At 38.5% G+C, this 17,672-nt stretch overlaps 1 protein-coding gene and 1 long non-coding RNA gene across 4 annotated transcripts in view; one reads left to right on the top strand and one right to left on the bottom strand.

The window, feature by feature from the left end:
- The window catches only part of LOC149713070 (thrombospondin type-1 domain-containing protein 7A-like), a 205,590-nt gene that overhangs the window by 99,453 nt on the left and 88,465 nt on the right, over positions 1-17,672 (bottom strand). For both annotated transcript variants that reach the window (XM_089845524.1, XM_089845531.1), the window contains 9 exons: positions 16,285-16,899; positions 12,711-12,965; positions 7,050-7,168; positions 6,679-6,840; positions 5,180-5,382; positions 3,680-3,875; positions 1,852-2,044; positions 1,672-1,787; positions 253-471 (listed from right to left, as the gene is read on the bottom strand). In XM_089845524.1, coding sequence (XP_089701650.1) covers positions 253-471; positions 1,672-1,787; positions 1,852-2,044; positions 3,680-3,875; positions 5,180-5,382; positions 6,679-6,840; positions 7,050-7,168; positions 12,711-12,965; positions 16,285-16,899 — 2,078 coding nt within the window. The remainder of the gene's footprint in view (positions 1-252; positions 472-1,671; positions 1,788-1,851; positions 2,045-3,679; positions 3,876-5,179; positions 5,383-6,678; positions 6,841-7,049; positions 7,169-12,710; positions 12,966-16,284; positions 16,900-17,672) is intronic.
- Positions 1,293-5,243, top strand: LOC149713071 (uncharacterized). 2 transcript variants are annotated; one of them, XR_016370673.1, is made up of 6 exons: positions 1,293-1,437; positions 1,524-1,619; positions 1,683-2,068; positions 3,464-3,618; positions 3,728-3,808; positions 3,906-5,243. It is a non-coding gene; the product is annotated as an uncharacterized LOC149713071 (long non-coding RNA). The 2 variants fall into 2 exon arrangements; XR_016370674.1 differs by lacking the exon at positions 3,464-3,618.

Genomic DNA, 17,672 nt, shown 5'->3' with positions numbered 1-17,672 from the left:
TAACCAGTACTTTGATATTAATTTAAAGTGACCATGATAAACCAGAAACACTAAAGATTATTAACGTTGCCTCGTGCGCCTAGTTTAAGCAGTGCAGATTTCTGAGACTAAATTTAGAATGACCTTCTTATGCTATTTAATCCTGCACTTGCTCGAAACATTTTTTGTAGCAACAAAGAATTCACCCAGATTTCCCATCTCCTATAGGATATATATAAGGGCCATGATTGAGGGATATTCTATTAGACCTACCTCTGGTCTGCAATCCCTGTCCGCATCCTTTGTCAATGTCCAGCGGCAGACAATGGCTCCATTCACCGTGAACCCACGAGTAGTCGGCATTGTCCTCTGCCAGACAGACAGGGTCGTTCGCTTCGTAACACGGTCGGGATTCCTTCAATATAACAGGACAGGCTTTGCCTCCGTTCAATGGGCCCGAGATTACGTAGCGTTCCCTTTCTTTGGTAGCACCTGTGAAAATGTTCAACCGCAGAATGTAATATTAGATAATGAATCGTGACGTAGGGAACATAACACCAATAAGTATGAAATGCACTCAACGTTAAGCTGTGTTTATTTCAGACCAAAACTATTTCCACCAACCCAACTTTATAATTTAGTTTTGGCCAATGAAAACTACCTTTAGTAGAATCAGAAGTAGGATAAGGGACTAGAAGTAAAGGGTAATAGATCCTGGCAATAGTGAACAAATTTGAGGATTTTATGCCACTTCCATCGCGCCTACACTAAAGAGAAAAAATTGGTCGAGTTCCAAAAACATTTCCTATCCCCTTCCCCTCAACCTAAAGCCACGGAACACGGACGCGGGTGCTTGAATCTAGTTCGGCCGTCTACCGCCACGAGCGTCTCACGTTTTGGAGGGAACAATTCAGAAACCGCTACTAGAGGGCCAACCGTCGTTCTGTTATCAAGAATATTCACTTTCGCCAAGTGATGAATTTGGTTAGCTCAGTACTTCTAGTCTTCAATGTACTTTGATTATTTCGTTAAATTTCGGATAGAAACAAGTTTTTAAACCAAAACCACTGTTCGTAACTTGGAACACTTTTGAAATATCACATTTTATTATAAATAATTTGGAAGTTTACTCTTTGTATTTCGACACATACAGCGCCAAAATGATAGCAAATGGAAAGAGCAGACAGTCTCTCAGAAGAGCTAGATTAGTTCAGTTCAGTTTGGGTCTTTCACATAATTACATTTAGGAACTGAAGCCAGGTGAGAAATTATAACATGGCCACCGAGGAAGCATTTACCATATAGTTGTTAATTAGAATATTTGTGGGGGACCTAATGATATTAGCCAAATTGAAATATAACGGGCTAGCTAAGCTACTAGGGGTTTCAAGGGTCTAGATTCTCTGGAAACCGTGAAGAGTTAACTTCCTATGTCTTTACTACTCCAAGCTAAAAAGCGTGAGTTCTAAGTTAGAGATAGGGCGTTTCAAGTTCCCCATCATTTTTGGGTAAACTGAGTTTCACGCAAATTCTTTTAAACCTAGAAAGCCGATAGGTTGGAGGAATAAGTCTAAAGAATGGTTCCCTACATCGAATTTCTAAAATTGAGTCAAACTTGGAAGCAACGGAAGTTATTCAATGTATTTAGACATAAGCATTTTTAAAATCGGCCATATTGAAAATTATTTTTACCTAAATCACAGTTTTGTGGGCATTCGCTGTAATCAGTGAAGGGTGTGAGTTTGCAATCGACGGGACAAGCCACTTCACACGCTCTTTCTTTCTTCAATTCGGGTAACATACTGCAACTGAAATAAAACAAGCGCAACCATAAATATAAGTGTCACCAGCAAAAATGCCCGTTGCTAATACCGGTGCGTTTTGGTGCGGATTCCATTTCTGAAGCAGAAAACGTCTCTCCGTTGGTATCCCCGGCCGCAAATTTGGTCATTAGGCAAAACGCACTTTTGCCACTCTGCTGGTTTCCAAACGAACGCGTCACAAAGTCCTTCGTTGCAGAAATCATCTTCTTCCAAATCCTTGTTGTCGCAAGTGAAATTTGATCCTATAGCGTCCCACAGAAAAAATGGTAATCAATTTAAAAAAATGGAGACCACTCAGATGAAATAAGTTAAACAGTTATTGGAATATACGCGTTTTATGAGGGCGTCGTCCATTTTTCAAATGGTATTAATTTTTATTAGGGAAAGATTCCGCAGGTTCGCCTTAGTTATTGGTTATGGAAGAAGTAAATGAACCGAGACTATCAACTCCCATTTTTCTTTTACTGACCCCTTTCCCACCCCCTCACTTCACTATATACTGTGTGTGACGTTTCTGCGACGCGCTAGTCATTGGGACCGTCCATAAACTACGTCACGCGAAAAAAAGCTTTTTCTGACACCCCGTCCCCCTATAGACCTAAAAAAAAAATAAACAAGCTGGCCATATATATACGCCCGTTAAGGGGCAAATTGAACATGAAGCAAGCGCCATCTAGTGAACAGAAATACAAACTCAAAGGTGACATTTTTTCATTGGCTGAAAACATTCTGACACTAAAATTCTGCCTCTGCGCATTTCTAAGCGAACCAATAAGATCACCCCTCATTCGTGAAAGCCCGCTTTAGAAACTCGTATGGCCGTTGTAAATTTTGAATGAATTTATTTTTAGGTGTATTACGCTTCATCACGTCTTCTCAGACCCCTCCCCTAATAACCACGTCACATTTCTTTAACCCCCAACGCACTATGATTTGTCTTAAATTTAAAACTTTGATTAATTTGAAAAGAGACTCTTTTATCTTGAGTTATATGGTGTTCCACTCAGAAATATTTTGGTCGGCTTGAAATTCAAATTTCTCTTCCGTTTTCAGCTTTTTGCAAATATTGTCAGCCTCTGATTGAGCTCTAGAACTTTAATGTCTGGATGTGTTTTGACTAACCACTTGCGTTTCTGAATCGCGCTATGTAGTAAGAGCACCCTCAGACTCTGCTTAAACCTTACTTCTGTTAATTTATTGATTTCATAGTCCCAAAGGTCGCTATCAGGTGGTGCGTCAGATAGTATCCCAGCAACCATTGCATAACCTTTCTCGTAAGAAAATGGATAATAAATGCATCAATGTTTCAACCCCACTCGACGGACCCAATGTATTTGGTTAAGTATCTAGTCTTTGATTACTTTGGTTCATTTACTTCTGGTTATGTCGGTTGTAAAGTTGCAGTATTTTATGTAAATAAGCAGGGGAAGGACATTTGGTTGTTTTGGGCGGTAACAGAAGAGGTGCTGGGGTTACGTCACCTCCGGCGGACAGGGTACAGTGGTGGGGAGTAGCACGGTAATGTGTCTAATCCCTAAAACTTTGTTGCCCATAAGCTTGGCGTACAAGAGTGCACCATACTAATTTTTGTTGTGAGCCACTTACTAAGGACGAATCAAGGTTTCAGACGATAGTTTAATGTGTATTTGCTTCTTTTGAAGGGTATATGACGCAAAAAGTGTTCTAGATTAATGGCGCAAAAAATCCCAGCTTCTATACTTTGGGACTAGATTGCGAAAGCAAAAACTACTAATTTAGAAGACATTTTTGAAATTTTCCACATTGAAAAAGCCGCAATACTTTGCGACAATTTATGGTAGAAATAACTTATTTCTTCTTTTTAACTTTTTTAAAAACATTATGATAATATTACTAACTTCGATCATTGTAAGCCAATACTGTCCTTTTTCGCACTTTTTTCCCAGATGTTCTTAGATCCGGGGCGCACGACATGCTGCACGTTGACCAGGAGGACCACTCGGAAAGGACGCAGTCGTGACTGCTGGGTACGTAGCACTCTTCTATGTTGTCAAGAAACGAATGAATATCGCATAACACCGACGAGATTTCACTCTGAATTCAATTACAAACAAACCATTTTAGAATTTGCGAAGAAACAAGACATATTCCTAAAAGTATTGTGGGTAAAAGAAGCCTTTATTGTAAGATCGCCAAGAGTGAGTATCCAAAAATTAGCTGGGGTAAATGTATTATATCAAAAACTGATTTATGTAAGATGAACGTTGAACGTAGCAAATTCACTTCCCATCCTCGACTACTTTGTATGTTTTGATGAGAGTGGTTTATAATTTCAAAACTCGCGCTCGCCATCTATCGGCCTTATTCTCGTATATTTTAGGCTTTAAATATAGACACTGCATGAGTAAAGTAAATAAAAATAATAACTTATAATTGTACTACAATAATAATTTTAGTACAAAGAAAGAAAAACTAGATACTTAAAAAAGAAACATGCAATTATTTATATTCTTAACTTTAAAACTTAATTCCACTAAATCGGGAGTTATATCGCATTGTTGTCTACTTTGCTTTTTTACCACTGGCGCAATTTCGGAAAAAAAAATATTTTTTGATTATATCAAGAACGAATTCAGAATACGATAAGAACGTTGAAACAAGGTAATGCTGGCGCCATGAAGTCATACTTTTCATAATATGAAGGAGGGGCCTATATTTTTGGGAATAAGGAAAATGGAGTCTCCGAGGTCTAGGAGTGTTGGTGTCGGTGTCAGAAACAAAACTGTTAAAATCGTTATGATGAACTGATAAATTTAAAAAGAGTGGACCATAATGAAGTTATAAAGAATCTAGATTTTTCTATTAAAGAGCCTAATTTATCTGGGGCAAAGTCAGTACAACGGATTTCTCAAACTTTGGCGTATAACGACAAGGCTTAAGGCCAGAGGAGCTGAATGTGATTCTAGCCATAACCCACCGATGGCGCTAAAAACAGATTTTAAGGCGTTACCTAGAACGAAGGTGGTAACGGTTTTCGAAAGAAGTATGACTTCACGGTACCAGGGGACAATGTTACCATGCCACGTTCTTATGGTATCCTGAATTCGTTCTTGATTATATTCCCAAAAGCAAGGGCTTTGTAATTTTAAAGACAGTATTTATTAGATCCACGGTAATATTGGCGACTATGTGACCTTATCTCAGTTATAGAACTCCAAATAATTTGCTTATGGCAGTGTTTCTCAAACGATTTTTGCGACACATTATGTTGTTAGTTTGTCAGATTCACTTTTAAACTAGTCAGAAAATCGTAAAATCATTCTTGAATCCCTCAGAAAGTATTTTTTGCTGGTAAAGTCAGACAATTATGGTAAGAAGATAGTCCTGGCTAAATTTACCTGATCATAAAGAAGACATTTGTGGTTCCTGGTTCTGTTTCCAGGTCCAAATTCGTTTCCACTGTCCGTTATACATTCCCCCCATTCTCCGTACCTCCACTCGTACGGTTCTTGCGAACATTCGTCCGCTTGCTGAAGTGGCTCTGAGCAAGCGCCGTTCCCCGTGGCTGGACTAATCACGCGACGAGTTCGCTTCGTGTACTCTAATAATCAAGATTTTAAAGAATTATTAATATGTTTAATCTTTTGCAAATTATTTCAATTCTAAAAATATCTACAGATGTCATGTTTGAAGAAATATTCTCACCTTTACCATCATCAGTTAAAAGATTGGCTAGCGTGAAATAATAAGAAGAATATAAAAACTTGACTGGCAAACATTGTTAGGAATTAGTTATTCTATAATAGTCCTTTTTAACAAACAAAAGGATTAATTTGTCTAACCTGATGTTTATCAACAAAATATTCGGGAGGTAGGACATTTTCAAGAATATGCCCCCACCATAGAATATTTTTTTTTGGAAAGATCTGATGCAATCACAACAAATCGCGATCAGCAATGACTTATGTCAGTCACTGGTGTGGAGGAAACCTTACGTTGTGTATTGCCAGTATAATGTTAAGGACGTATCAAGAACGAATTCAGGATACCATAAGAACGTTGAAACAAGGCAATGCTGGCGCCATGAAGTCATACTTTTCATAATATGAGGGAGGGGCCTATTTTTGGGAATATGGAAAATGGAGTCTCCTAGGTCTAGGAGTGTTGGTGTCGGTGTCAGGAACAAAACTGTTAAAATCGTTATGATGAACTGATATATTTAAAAAGAGTGGACCATAATGAAGTTATAAAGAATCTAGATTTTTCTATTAGAGAGCCTGATTTATGTGGGACAAAGTCAGTACAACGGATTTCCCAAACTTCGCCGTGTAACGCCAAGACTTAAGGCCAGAGAAGGTGAATGTGATACTAGCCACTTTAACTGATTTATAACCCACCGATGGCGCTAAAAACAGATTTTAAGGCGTTACCTAGAACGAAGGCGGTAACGGTTTTCGAAAGAAGTATGACTTCATGGTACCAGGGGAAATGTTACCATTCCACGTTCTTAATTCCTGAATTCGTTCTTGGACGTATACACCAACGGCGTTAGAATATTATAGCTTCTTGGAGATTATGTTAGCATAATTTGGTTTGCCTATACTCGAGCAGGTATTCATATTCATATGCGCGTTTACCTATAATACAGCACGGGACCACGATGAGGCAGTGGTAAAATGTGTACTAATTACCGTCTTGCCTTAGTAGTAATAGATTACGTTACTAACCCCTCATTTAAAATTTTTGCCTAACACAGAAGGATAAATAGACGCGTGCTATGATAAAAGGACAGTGATAGAACTTTAACAGGAAAATTAAATGGCCTCACAAGCATCTTTCAATCGACTTAGAATTAGAATGAACATCGTTTAAAAAATGAAATTATAAATTTTCTTACTTTCTTCCGCTTTGAGCAATTTTTCTTTGAAGTTAACTGGAATGCAACTACTCCAGGCTGACCAACTGGACAGAACGCAGTCGCCATCACATTCAACGACACATTCGTCCAATTGCACCGGCTTATCTTCGTAACAGAGATCATTCGATACCGGCTTGAGATCTACAGTTCAGAAATTGATAATTTAAAAAATAATTCAACCCGTGTCGTTTTCCTTAGGTGGCTAGAAATATGCCACACTGTTTAAGAAGACTTAGTTGCAGTGTAAGTGCAATTACGCCAATATCGCCCTTGTTATCGGGATTGTCTCCCTAATATCATTGTGTTACAAAGTCCTGCATTTGGCTTCAAACTGAGCAATGAGTACCAACCTTTGGAATGAACACATATGACTTGACGCGTTTTCTCCCCAGCGCCGCAGGGTTTAATTGATTGCGTTGAAGCTTGTTTCACGACGCAAGCACTCCAGGATAGTGGCAACCACTTATATCTAAATTGCAAGATAAAAAAATAAATGGTTTGTTCAACACAAAACTTCAATTTTAATCCTAAATATAATCTTGTGAAATTACAAGCAAGGATAATTAAGAATATTGGGGGATTTTGACTCCATTGGAATGCCTAGTTAAATACAGGTGTGATCTTTGAGACAGACTGAGTGAAAAGTGTCGAAGAGTATTGCACCTAAAACATTTAGTTTCGCAGGTACGGGCCCCCAAACATTTGCCTCTAAAACAAGGAAAATGGCACACATTTGGAGTAAGATACAGCAGCCTGCCCATCTTGTTTAGACAATTTCAATATCCTCCTATCAATGAACGTTTAGACGTTTTGATGGCGCCGCCCAATTTAGGCTAGATTTGAATTTCGAGGCATTATTTTATAATGAAGAACTTTATTTATGCTTTTTGAAATGCTAATTTTGCTTGGTGGGTATACAGGGTGTTTATGAAAGGGGGATGTTCTTTGGACGATTTTAGAGTCGAAAATGTTCTATGATATTTCGCCGTCCTGGCCACCGTTTTCAAGTTAAGTTTGGGGTGTTTTACGGATGACCCCTTACTTAAATTACCGATGTCTTTCAGTTTCTAAATTTAATTTAAGGGGTCATTCGTAAATCACTCCAATCATAACTCGAAAACAGTGGCCCGGAAGGAAAAATGCCATAGGAACACTCCCCTTAATTTCTGACGACTTTTCAGAAACACCCTGTATATTTAAAACCTCTTGTGAATTCATTGGTTTTTCAGTACTAATAACGTTATTTCCGGAATAATGAACATGTTCGGAAGTTCAAATATATTCTACAATTGATTAGTTCATCATTAGTAAGTCATAGGACACTTTATATTAGGTGCAATTTTCTGATGACTTCTGGTTAGGGATAGCAACTGCTTCTAGGGGACGTTTGGAGCAAGCAAACTATCTTTTGGGGAGAAATGAACAATCCCTTAGCGTTCGTTAATCCATGGCGTCAGTCTCTAAACTAATTAAGACTGATAGTTGTGGTATACGAATGTTTCTCAGATGAAATATTTTGAACTGTCACCGAGAATTTCTTCTCTAAGATTTATCATCTTTATTTAGGTTATCATCTCGATTCTGAAAAACCAAAAAGTATTTCAATTCATTTTCATGAAATGACGCGATGTTTCTCGTCTTTGCTCCGCAAATCAAAATAAATGGGAGAATTATGACAAGTCCAGTGACTTTCATCGTAAGTAAAAAGGTTTTCTACAATACACGCCTCGGTCAGAAACAGGCGGCAAAGTGTCCGTGACATGAAAAACTGAGCGTGAACAGTGTAGGAAAATTTGTCCAGGGCCAATCAAAGAAGAGAACCTGGCCAGTTTTGTTGATCACGTGATTTTTGAGCAACATAATATTCCTCAGTTTCCTCTCCCTATTATAAATTCTCTCTGATGCTACCTTTAAAGCGACTTAATTTGGAAAAAATTACCGCTCAATGTATCTAACATGCCTCTCGATTGACAACACTCCGTAAAGCCGGGAACATGTCGGAATAGGTTCAACGTCAGGGACACTTTGGAGGCGAGGGTTGAGAAATCATTGAAAGGGTCATTATGGAGAAGTTATACTGTAGTTCAAACGGACTACTTTTTTTCTTATCAGATTTAACATCGCGTATTCATACGCTTCATTTATTCCAAGCGTTTTGGCGATATCACACAACTAGAATGCGCTCTTTGCGAAAGTCGCTCCATTGCCCTAAAAGCTTTTCTTCATACCAAACCATTATATGGGAAAGAAAAAAAAACGATCAGTGCCTGACGCCCTTATCCTTATCTAAATAAAAGATGGGCCTTTGCTGAGATAAAACTGCAGCCTTCCACCACATTTAAGAGATGTAAACTGTGATTTTAATAATTAGCAAGTCAAGAAAGGTGTGTATAATATGGTTAATGGTTACAAGCAGAAGTTTATGACTTCTTATCCTGGGAAGTAATGGACTCTAACCATATCCGGAACCATCTCTGTTAGCCAACTTCATATTAGGTCCGATCACCGCGCCACCAACGGTGCTTCTCTCATTTTGTGCTGGTAAGCTAATTTGCGCGCCAGCAGCGGACAAGTAACGAAACTTTAAGGTGTGTCCTGTGGTTTGAGGTAACAAATCAGAAACAGAACAGCTGTTTAATAGACTGCTAGAAATTCCGTTCAAACTAGTGTAGGGTCCTAGGCCCACGGATTGTAATGGATTTTCAGAGAGTTCTAGACAGACGGCTTTTCAACGATTGGCGCTGAAGAAGTTTTGATCACGCCCCACTGTTTGAGAGCCACAACCTCGCGGCGTGGGATTTTTTTCAGTAGACTAGATCGTTTTCCTGGTGGGGAGGAAACTTTCGACCCTCTTTTACGAATGCCATAGGCAATTTTGACTAGCAGGGATGGATACTATATAAAGCCTTAGTGTCTAATACTTCCCAGGATAAAAAGTCATCAACTTCTGTTACAAGCACAAAGGCGTGCTTAGAAGGATATACCGGAGCTTCCGAGATATCTAGGCCCGTGCCTATCGCGAATCGAGAATATTTTTTTAACTAATTTAGTTCGCCGTGTTTCCTCACTTGGGGGCGCTTTTAGTATCCTAAAATAAAAATGAGTTCAGCCTCGTGACCCCGTTGATTGCTACAATATTAGGGCAAGGCATATACGTTGAGCGGTGAAGCCAAGGTCGCGGATAGTAAAACAATGTTTTAGAAAATTTCCGAAGACATCTATTATATAATCATGCCAAAGAAGTAAAGGATAAAAAACCTAAGGTTAAAAAAATGAAAGGTTACGAAGGTGTAAAAAATATTCCTCTAATGGTATATGAAAACTGTGAATTAGCAACTTCAAGAAGTTTTGTTTTACCAGAAAAAACCACAATGTTAAAATCCCGTAATTAATTTTGTTGTCCACACAATCTAACCAAAAGATTCAATAAAAAATAAATAGCTACTAAAACAATTACGTTAATTTAAGGGTGAAACCTTTCTCTTTCATAAAATGTTTATAATTGGCCCTTAAAATATCAAAGACAATTTATGAAAGACCCTAGCTGTCGCAACTACATTAAAAGCGCCATCTAGTACACATATTGGGTGAAAATATTTCCTCTATGAAACTGGTTATTTCCCCACATATAAATCGACACGCACGAGCCTAGATATCTCGGAGGCTCCGGATATACCAAATTTTTCGTTCATTATTATTTTCCTCGCTAAACGCAGCAAATTAGAATTTGTACAAAAACTTTTTTGGGATAAAATCTAGGTGGCTATGAAGAATTTTGCCTTAAGAGGGATTAGAACTCAGAATAAAAAGAGTCACTTATTATCCTCATTAAGAAAAAAATGTTTTCCATTCCAAAGAGCTCATTAAAACTTGGTTATTACTAATTGGGCGAATTTTGCGCTTTCGATGAAGAAAGAAAGTAATAAAAAGCTCAAATATTGATTGTTCTTGAATATAATAATCACCTAATTATCAATTTAGATTAAAAATGGCAATACTTTTTATTTTATTCACGAACTTCTAGAGTACTTCAAACGCAAAGCCTAGCTCGTTCACTAGCGACTTTGAAACCGTTTGGACCCCAGAATAATTAATGGTGAAACTTATTTTATGTTATTATTCATGGGTTTAGAAAGACTTGAAAGAAAGCAACTGGATTACAGTAAGACAATTTACTACTAAATCCATCCATAAAGGGTATGAGAAGCTTCGTTTGAAAAACCTCTGATTTATATAACAAAAGGTAGAATTAATTTCTGTCAATTCAAAAATAACAAGCTTTTAATTCTCCCATTTCTGCTTATTGCCTTAGCAATGTGCATTTGAAAATGCTTCATATGAAATGATTTGAAATCCTCTTTTTATGAAAGGCTAAAACGTTTCCTGTAGTCCGACGTCACAGATATATTTTTCACTTGAGATGATGCCACTCTCTCCGCTATCAGACCCAGAGTTTAGAGTGGCGAGAAGCTCGAGACGCCTATAGCTCTTTTTTCCCCACGTCATAGTGATGTTATCAAACTGGCAAACAAGCTCGACAAGACAAAATTGTTATCGAAACTGAGTTTTCGTGATTTTTCAACGGATTTTAAAAATAGAAACTTTGGTTCAATTATATTAAAAACTTGATATTTTGAAAGTAGAGACTTGAAAGTGTAACATAGTAACACTTTCGTGGTAAAATATAATATGAAATTGCAAATTCGCATACCCTTTAAGCACATGTACAAGAAATAATTACATTCGAGTGTAAGGATAACCTCAACCCTCCAGATGCATTAAACTAAGCTAGGCATTTTTAAGAAGGCGTCATCGGGGGTCCCGGGACGTGTGTCCTGACAATTTTTTCGAGGCCCACAAACTCTTTCGATTTCGACAGTCCCGGGTGTCATTTGGTTAAAATATTTCAGTGAACGCAAATAATACCGAGTATTTTTTGAGTCCCATAAGGATAGGAGGATGAAAGGAGACTGACTTTCCGTTTCTTTGAAACTATGGTTAACAGGTTACTGGCCCTTGTTTCAAGTTCTCGCAGAACCTTTGTCACACAACTAGTCCGACGCCTATGTCAAAACAAATGAAACAGAGCTGAAAAGAAATCTGGTCTGATTTTGAATTTTGCAATTACGTGACGCACGTTAGTAGGTAGCTCAAGAGTGGCTCTACCATCCAGAGAGGGGAAAAGTAAGATTTAAGCTTAGAGAGAATGGATTTACAGTATCTTTAATCTGACATCAGCGGTAGTAAAGCCTTCACGTCATTCTCAGCGCGTTTCAGAAGATTCGTACGATTCAGACGCCTTCTGTGTATTCAAAATATAAGCTAGTTCTCACACATAACTTTTTCGAAAAATGGGTTAAGCTAACCTATCGCAAAGATTTCTGGCAGACGTTTATTGCCGCACATGGCCTAAAATACCCCTCCATTTAACTTTCTCCTCCAATTGGCAGTTGAAGCTAAGACTATTAACAACCCCCAGGACTCGCAAGGCAATAAGATCCTCGCATTGAAATTTCCGCCTCTAGGAGTTACGGCTGTTTTCGCGACAAGGGTGCCACCAAGCGGCAACGGATAGAAACTTATAGGGTGAACAGAACTTCCGGTTCCGGATATCGCTTAAAAAAAAAAGAAATAAAATCGTCTTCTTCTAAATTCGGAGGCCGAGGCCGCAACGATTTAATGTACAATTATGATAAAATAGCAAAATAATATATCGCTAAATTAGCTTGGTATCTGCAATATGGTAGTTAAAAAAATATGCACACGTTAACATTTTTATTATCGTCTTCAACGCCGTGATCCACCATTTTTAAATAGAAAAGAGGAAGCTGTAAACCGGAAATTCGGAACCCCCTAAAAGTTTCCTCAATATACCGCAAGGGTCGCTAGGATCACGCCTAACAGAAAACCACGAAAAGTTGAAAGCTTGCGTTGCAAGTCCCGGGAGTTGTTAATGGTCTTAGGTTGAAGTCTCCTTTATCCTTCATCCTACAAGAGGATCGTGCACTTACTTGGTTCTGCATTGGGGAAGATTTCCTTTAATGATTTTTCTCTCAGTGGTTAATGAGCAAGATTTTCCTTTTCCTTGGGGGAAACGAAGAACATTTCTTCTCCTTTCTTTGACTTCCGGGTGAGTACGCCCACTCGAGTCCAAGCATCCTTCTTTGACCACTCGCCATTCGCTCCAAGGACTCAACTGACAATCGACCCTCTTCAAACAGCGGCGAGACGATGAAGGAAGACCCGAGCTTCCCCGTAGACATTTTCTGTCATTCGAACAAAGGCAACAAAATATTAACGCATTCATTTTAATCATAAACGCATAAAATTAAAAATAATAATAATAAAAAAACGTGAGAAGACTAAAGGGAGACTGAAATGACCAGACAGCCACTTTTGTAAATTTTTATTGTTAAGGAACTTTTAAGATATTAGAAAAATTCCACCACCCAACCTAAAGGTATTTACAAAAAAGGTTGGATATTTGCAGGGACGTTACTTTTAAGTAGTAGATACCGATAGAAATGTAAAACCTTCTTTAAAGGAGAAACTTCGTTTGAAAAACGTCTGATTTATATAACAAAAAAGATAGAATTAATTTCCGTGAATTCAAAAATATCAAGCTTTTAATTCTCCCATTTCTGCAGGTTATTTGGCCGCAATATGCATTTGAAAATGCTTCATATGAAATTATTTGAAATCACTTTTTATGAAAGGCTAAAACGTTTCCCTGTAGGCTGACGTCACATATATTTTTCACGCGAGATGGTGCCACTCTCTCCGCTATCAGACCCAGAGTTTAGATGGCGAGAAGCTCGAGACGTGAATAGGATTCCCGCGCTTTTTTCCCCCTCCCGTCATAGTGATGTCATCAAACGGGCGAACAAGCTCGACAAGACAAAATTATTGATATATCGAAACTGAGTTTTCGTGATTTTCCAGCGGATTTTAAAAATAGAAACTTTGGTTCAATTATATTAAAAACTTGATATTTTGAAAGTAGAGACTTGAAAGTGTAATATAATACCACTTTCGTGCTTAAATATGATATGAAATTGTAAATTCCCATACCCTTAAGGAATAACGTCCACCAGCTACAACCGATTTCACTAATCCTTTCCCTATTGATATGAACGAACCTTATGGCTTTTGGAGTTCAATTTCCCGCCATCTTTCAAAATGGCGGCCAAAAAAGTAATAAAAACTGTCCCAACGAGCTGACGGGCTACGCCGTGTGCCTTCACTGCTGTTTTTTTTTTTTTTTTTAATTCATGAAGTTTCAAAGGTTTACTCATTTTTGATTAGCGAACCTTGTATTTTTATAAAAACTGGCATATTCATTAGCGACCGTAAAAATAAAAGCACACTCCACCACCACTTTAGAGCGCCTAAAGCTGTTGGGGTCGCTATTGGTCAAACTTCCCAGTGACGCTATATAAATAAAACATTAGATTTAGTTTAAGGACTTTAGTTTTGAAACTTTAATGTTTAAGCCTGTCTCCGGTAGCATGGGCCAAGAATAGTAAGAGGACTAGGCAGTTGCAAGCTTCTACGCGCAAACGATTTCGTCTTTCTAAAAAAACAGCCTTCCCGTATCAGCGGGGCTTAAAATAGGGGAGTAACCGGAATTGGGGTCAAGCATTTCCGGCTACGGCCAACTTTGCGCGATCTCGGTTGGCCGTAGTTCAGAGTATTGCCCTTTAAATATGGCGGTTTAACAAATTTATCTTGTTTTAATTTTAACCCAAACCTTGGGCCAAGAATAGTTAAACGGTACGGCAAAGGATAAAGTTAAGTATTTTAATTTTTCAAGATGGTTAAAAATAAGCTCTGCGCTTTACCTAAATGTAGGCATGATAAACTTATGGTAATAGTGATAGTCGCTACTTTCATAAACCGTACATGAAAGGTGTTGGGTTTATAGCGTTTCCTAAACTAAAAACCAAGCCTTTGCTATGCAAACAATGGGCGGATTTGGCTGGCTAAATTTTGGCTCAGCTGCTCTTAGGCCTTGTCACACTCACGCATGCGCTGAAGTTTGAATTATATTTTCCGGATTTTTGAGCCACGTGATTTGACCCCAAAGAGTGACGAAGTTCCGCTTTTCGATAAATTAAGCCCATAGATCGCGCTACTAGTGGCCGTTTTTTCCGTTGGACGCCTTTTCGCGACCCTGCCTAGTCCTCTTACTATTCTTGGCCCATGCCGGTAGGCAAGACTCCAAGAGGAATGTTGCTTAGTTGAAATGGTAAAATGGAATCGTAAAAATTTTAAAAATATAACTGAATTCAAAGAGTATAATTATGTCAGTAATTATGCATGGGTAGTCTCTTTACAAACGACCGTAATTGGGGGCTTTTAGAGTTGTTTTTATTTTGACGTATATCCTTTATGCCGGCAAGAATCAAGGCATAAGAAAACTTTTGTATCTCTTAAAATGTTTTTACTTATATCCTTTATACAGGTCTGAGTAATTAGGACTCGGTTTTAGGATTTCAAACATAATTTTCGGGATCCCAGAAAACCCCTGGTTGAATCTAAACCTTTTACGTCACCCAGAAGGTGACTAAAAGCAGAAGTAAGATAAGGGACTAAAAGTATCGAGGTAACCAAATTCTTCACTTGGCGAAAGTGAATATTCTTGATAAGACACCAACGGTTGGCCCTCTGGTAGCGGTTTCTGAATTTTCCCTCCAAAACGTGAGACGCTCGTGGCTGTAGACGGCCGAACTAGATTCAAGCACCGGTGTCCGTGTTCCGCGGTTTTAGGTTGAGGGGAAGGGGATATGAAAGTTTTTTGGAAGTCGACCAATTTTTTTCTCTCTAGTGTAGGCGCTATGGAAGGGGCATAAAATCCTCAAATTTGTTCACTAGTGCCAGGATCTATTACCAATGTTAGAGCACTTCACTTCTAGTCCCTTATTTTACTTCTGCTAAAAGAATGGACATCTATCTCAGGAAATTTTCTTTATCTGGACAAAAGTGATATTTTTGTTGGTAGTTTTTTTAATGATTTTCATGTTATTTTATCAATCTAAAACGGTTAAAATGTGGTAATTTTGCCATGTCATTCAGTTCCCCAAACAGGGTTTACTTGGTGCGGCACCCAAATAAATATATAAACCTTTATTTGCAATTTTATTATTTTACTGGTCAACCATTATTCTTGAATTTGCCAGATTTTAAGCATTCAAATATGAAAGTTCTTAGAGAGCTATTACTAAGAAAACAGGAATACATAGATTTCTCAACTTGGCATCTCTAAAAGCCCATACTAACATCTGGTTGAAGGTAAGGGGTAGGGCTAAAAACTACCAGTTCCTCCTTCCTCGCATATAACTGGTTATTCGAATCTATATGGTGTTGTGGATAACTCTGTTGCGGCGCGCAAAGCTGCGTCGATAGTCGATATTACGTCTTTTGTAAGCTCAAATAAATTATGCCTGACGTCAGGGTGACGGTCTCTACACCTCCTCCTCAATTCAAGCAGAGAAGCCCAAAAAAGGGCTTCTTGAAGATTCCAAGCTGAAGAAATCCACGTATTCCTGCTTAGAATAATTTTATAAGAAAAATTGAATTACTTACTCTTCTTTCAAAATATCTCCGGTGGAACTTCTACACTGTACACTCCTTGTCTGTCGTCCTATCACCGCTGACTGTTGATAAATGTCTTTGGTTTTAACGGACACACCGTCACTAACACGATTATCTTCTTCGAGTTCACCTTGACACGGTCCCCATTCACCGACTCTCAAGACTGGTGTCGTCTCAAATGTCGTATTAGTATGACGTAACAACCGCAATCTTAACGCGCACGCTGCCGTGACATTATCACGGCCACAATGAGTACTTGGAATGTGTAACGGTGGGCAGGGTTTCCCACCATTTCGTTCGTCGCTTATCACAGTTTCAATCGTCGAACTTGAAGTTTGTTCGAACTTTAGGACGACGCAATTCCTGGGACACTGGAAACTGCACGCCGTTTCTGAGACTGGTTTTTCCCAGAAGTGGATGCACGCGGAGTCCGGAACGCGTCGAATCTTTGGTGACTTTTGTTGGTGGGAGATGAGGGTAGGTTTAACGATGGGTGCTTGGTATTTACACGTAATGTTGCGTTTCGATATGCCTGTCGTGTCCTCGCAAACACGGTCGTTTGGCTTGACAAGTGGTCTGCAAGGACTCCAGTCTCCGATGTCCCACCTGAAGTTTAAGATAAAACGTTATATGATTACTTAAGGACTACAAAGTCACTTTTTACAGTTCGGTCTTTTCGGAAACTGGCAACCATGTTTCCCGAAGTTTACGACCAACTAAACTGGTTTTTTGGAAACAGTGTCAAGAAGACTGAAAATAGATGTGAAAGTTTTGTGCCCTCAAGAAATAACTCCTATCTATCATTTGACCTAAAATATCTATTTTTTAAAGTAGTCTTAAGATTTTGTTATTTAAATAAATTCACTGCTTTCAGCAAGAATAGTACATAATTATGCATGGTGTAGTGATGATGGGTGATTTTGACTCGAAAATGTGTTATTAAAATTTGCCCTGAGGGACACCGTTTTCAAGTTATGGTTGGAGTGTTTTAAGGATGATACCTTAAATAAATTAGAATCGTCTCTATGTTTCTTAATTAAATTTAAAGCAACTCTTGGCTGTGGTTTAGTTTATACAAATGCCACTACATGCTACCTTAATCGAGGGATGGAGTTGACTGGCCTTCTAATCTTAGGAAGGTTAGTTTTAGCTCCGCCCTCATATATGAGTTTTGATTGATTCCTTTCTTTGGTAAGGTTAAATTTGTGTGTAGAAGGTCAACCAGAATATTAAGGGTGCTGCAGGAGCCATTTGCTTTAAGAAGTCATCCGTAAACACTCTAATCATAACTTGAAAATAGTTCCCTCAGGGAAAAATGCCATAGAACATTTTTGACTCAAAATCGCCCATAGAATCCACTGCACGTCAGGTTCTACCAC

Source organism: Phalangium opilio, unplaced genomic scaffold, assembly GCF_054372755.1.
Source record: "Phalangium opilio isolate 3A_F unplaced genomic scaffold, DU_Popi_V2 ptg000009l_1, whole genome shotgun sequence".
Classification (NCBI taxonomy): Eukaryota; Metazoa; Arthropoda; class Arachnida; order Opiliones; family Phalangiidae; genus Phalangium; species Phalangium opilio.
This window is presented reverse-complemented; position numbering and strand designations above follow the sequence as displayed.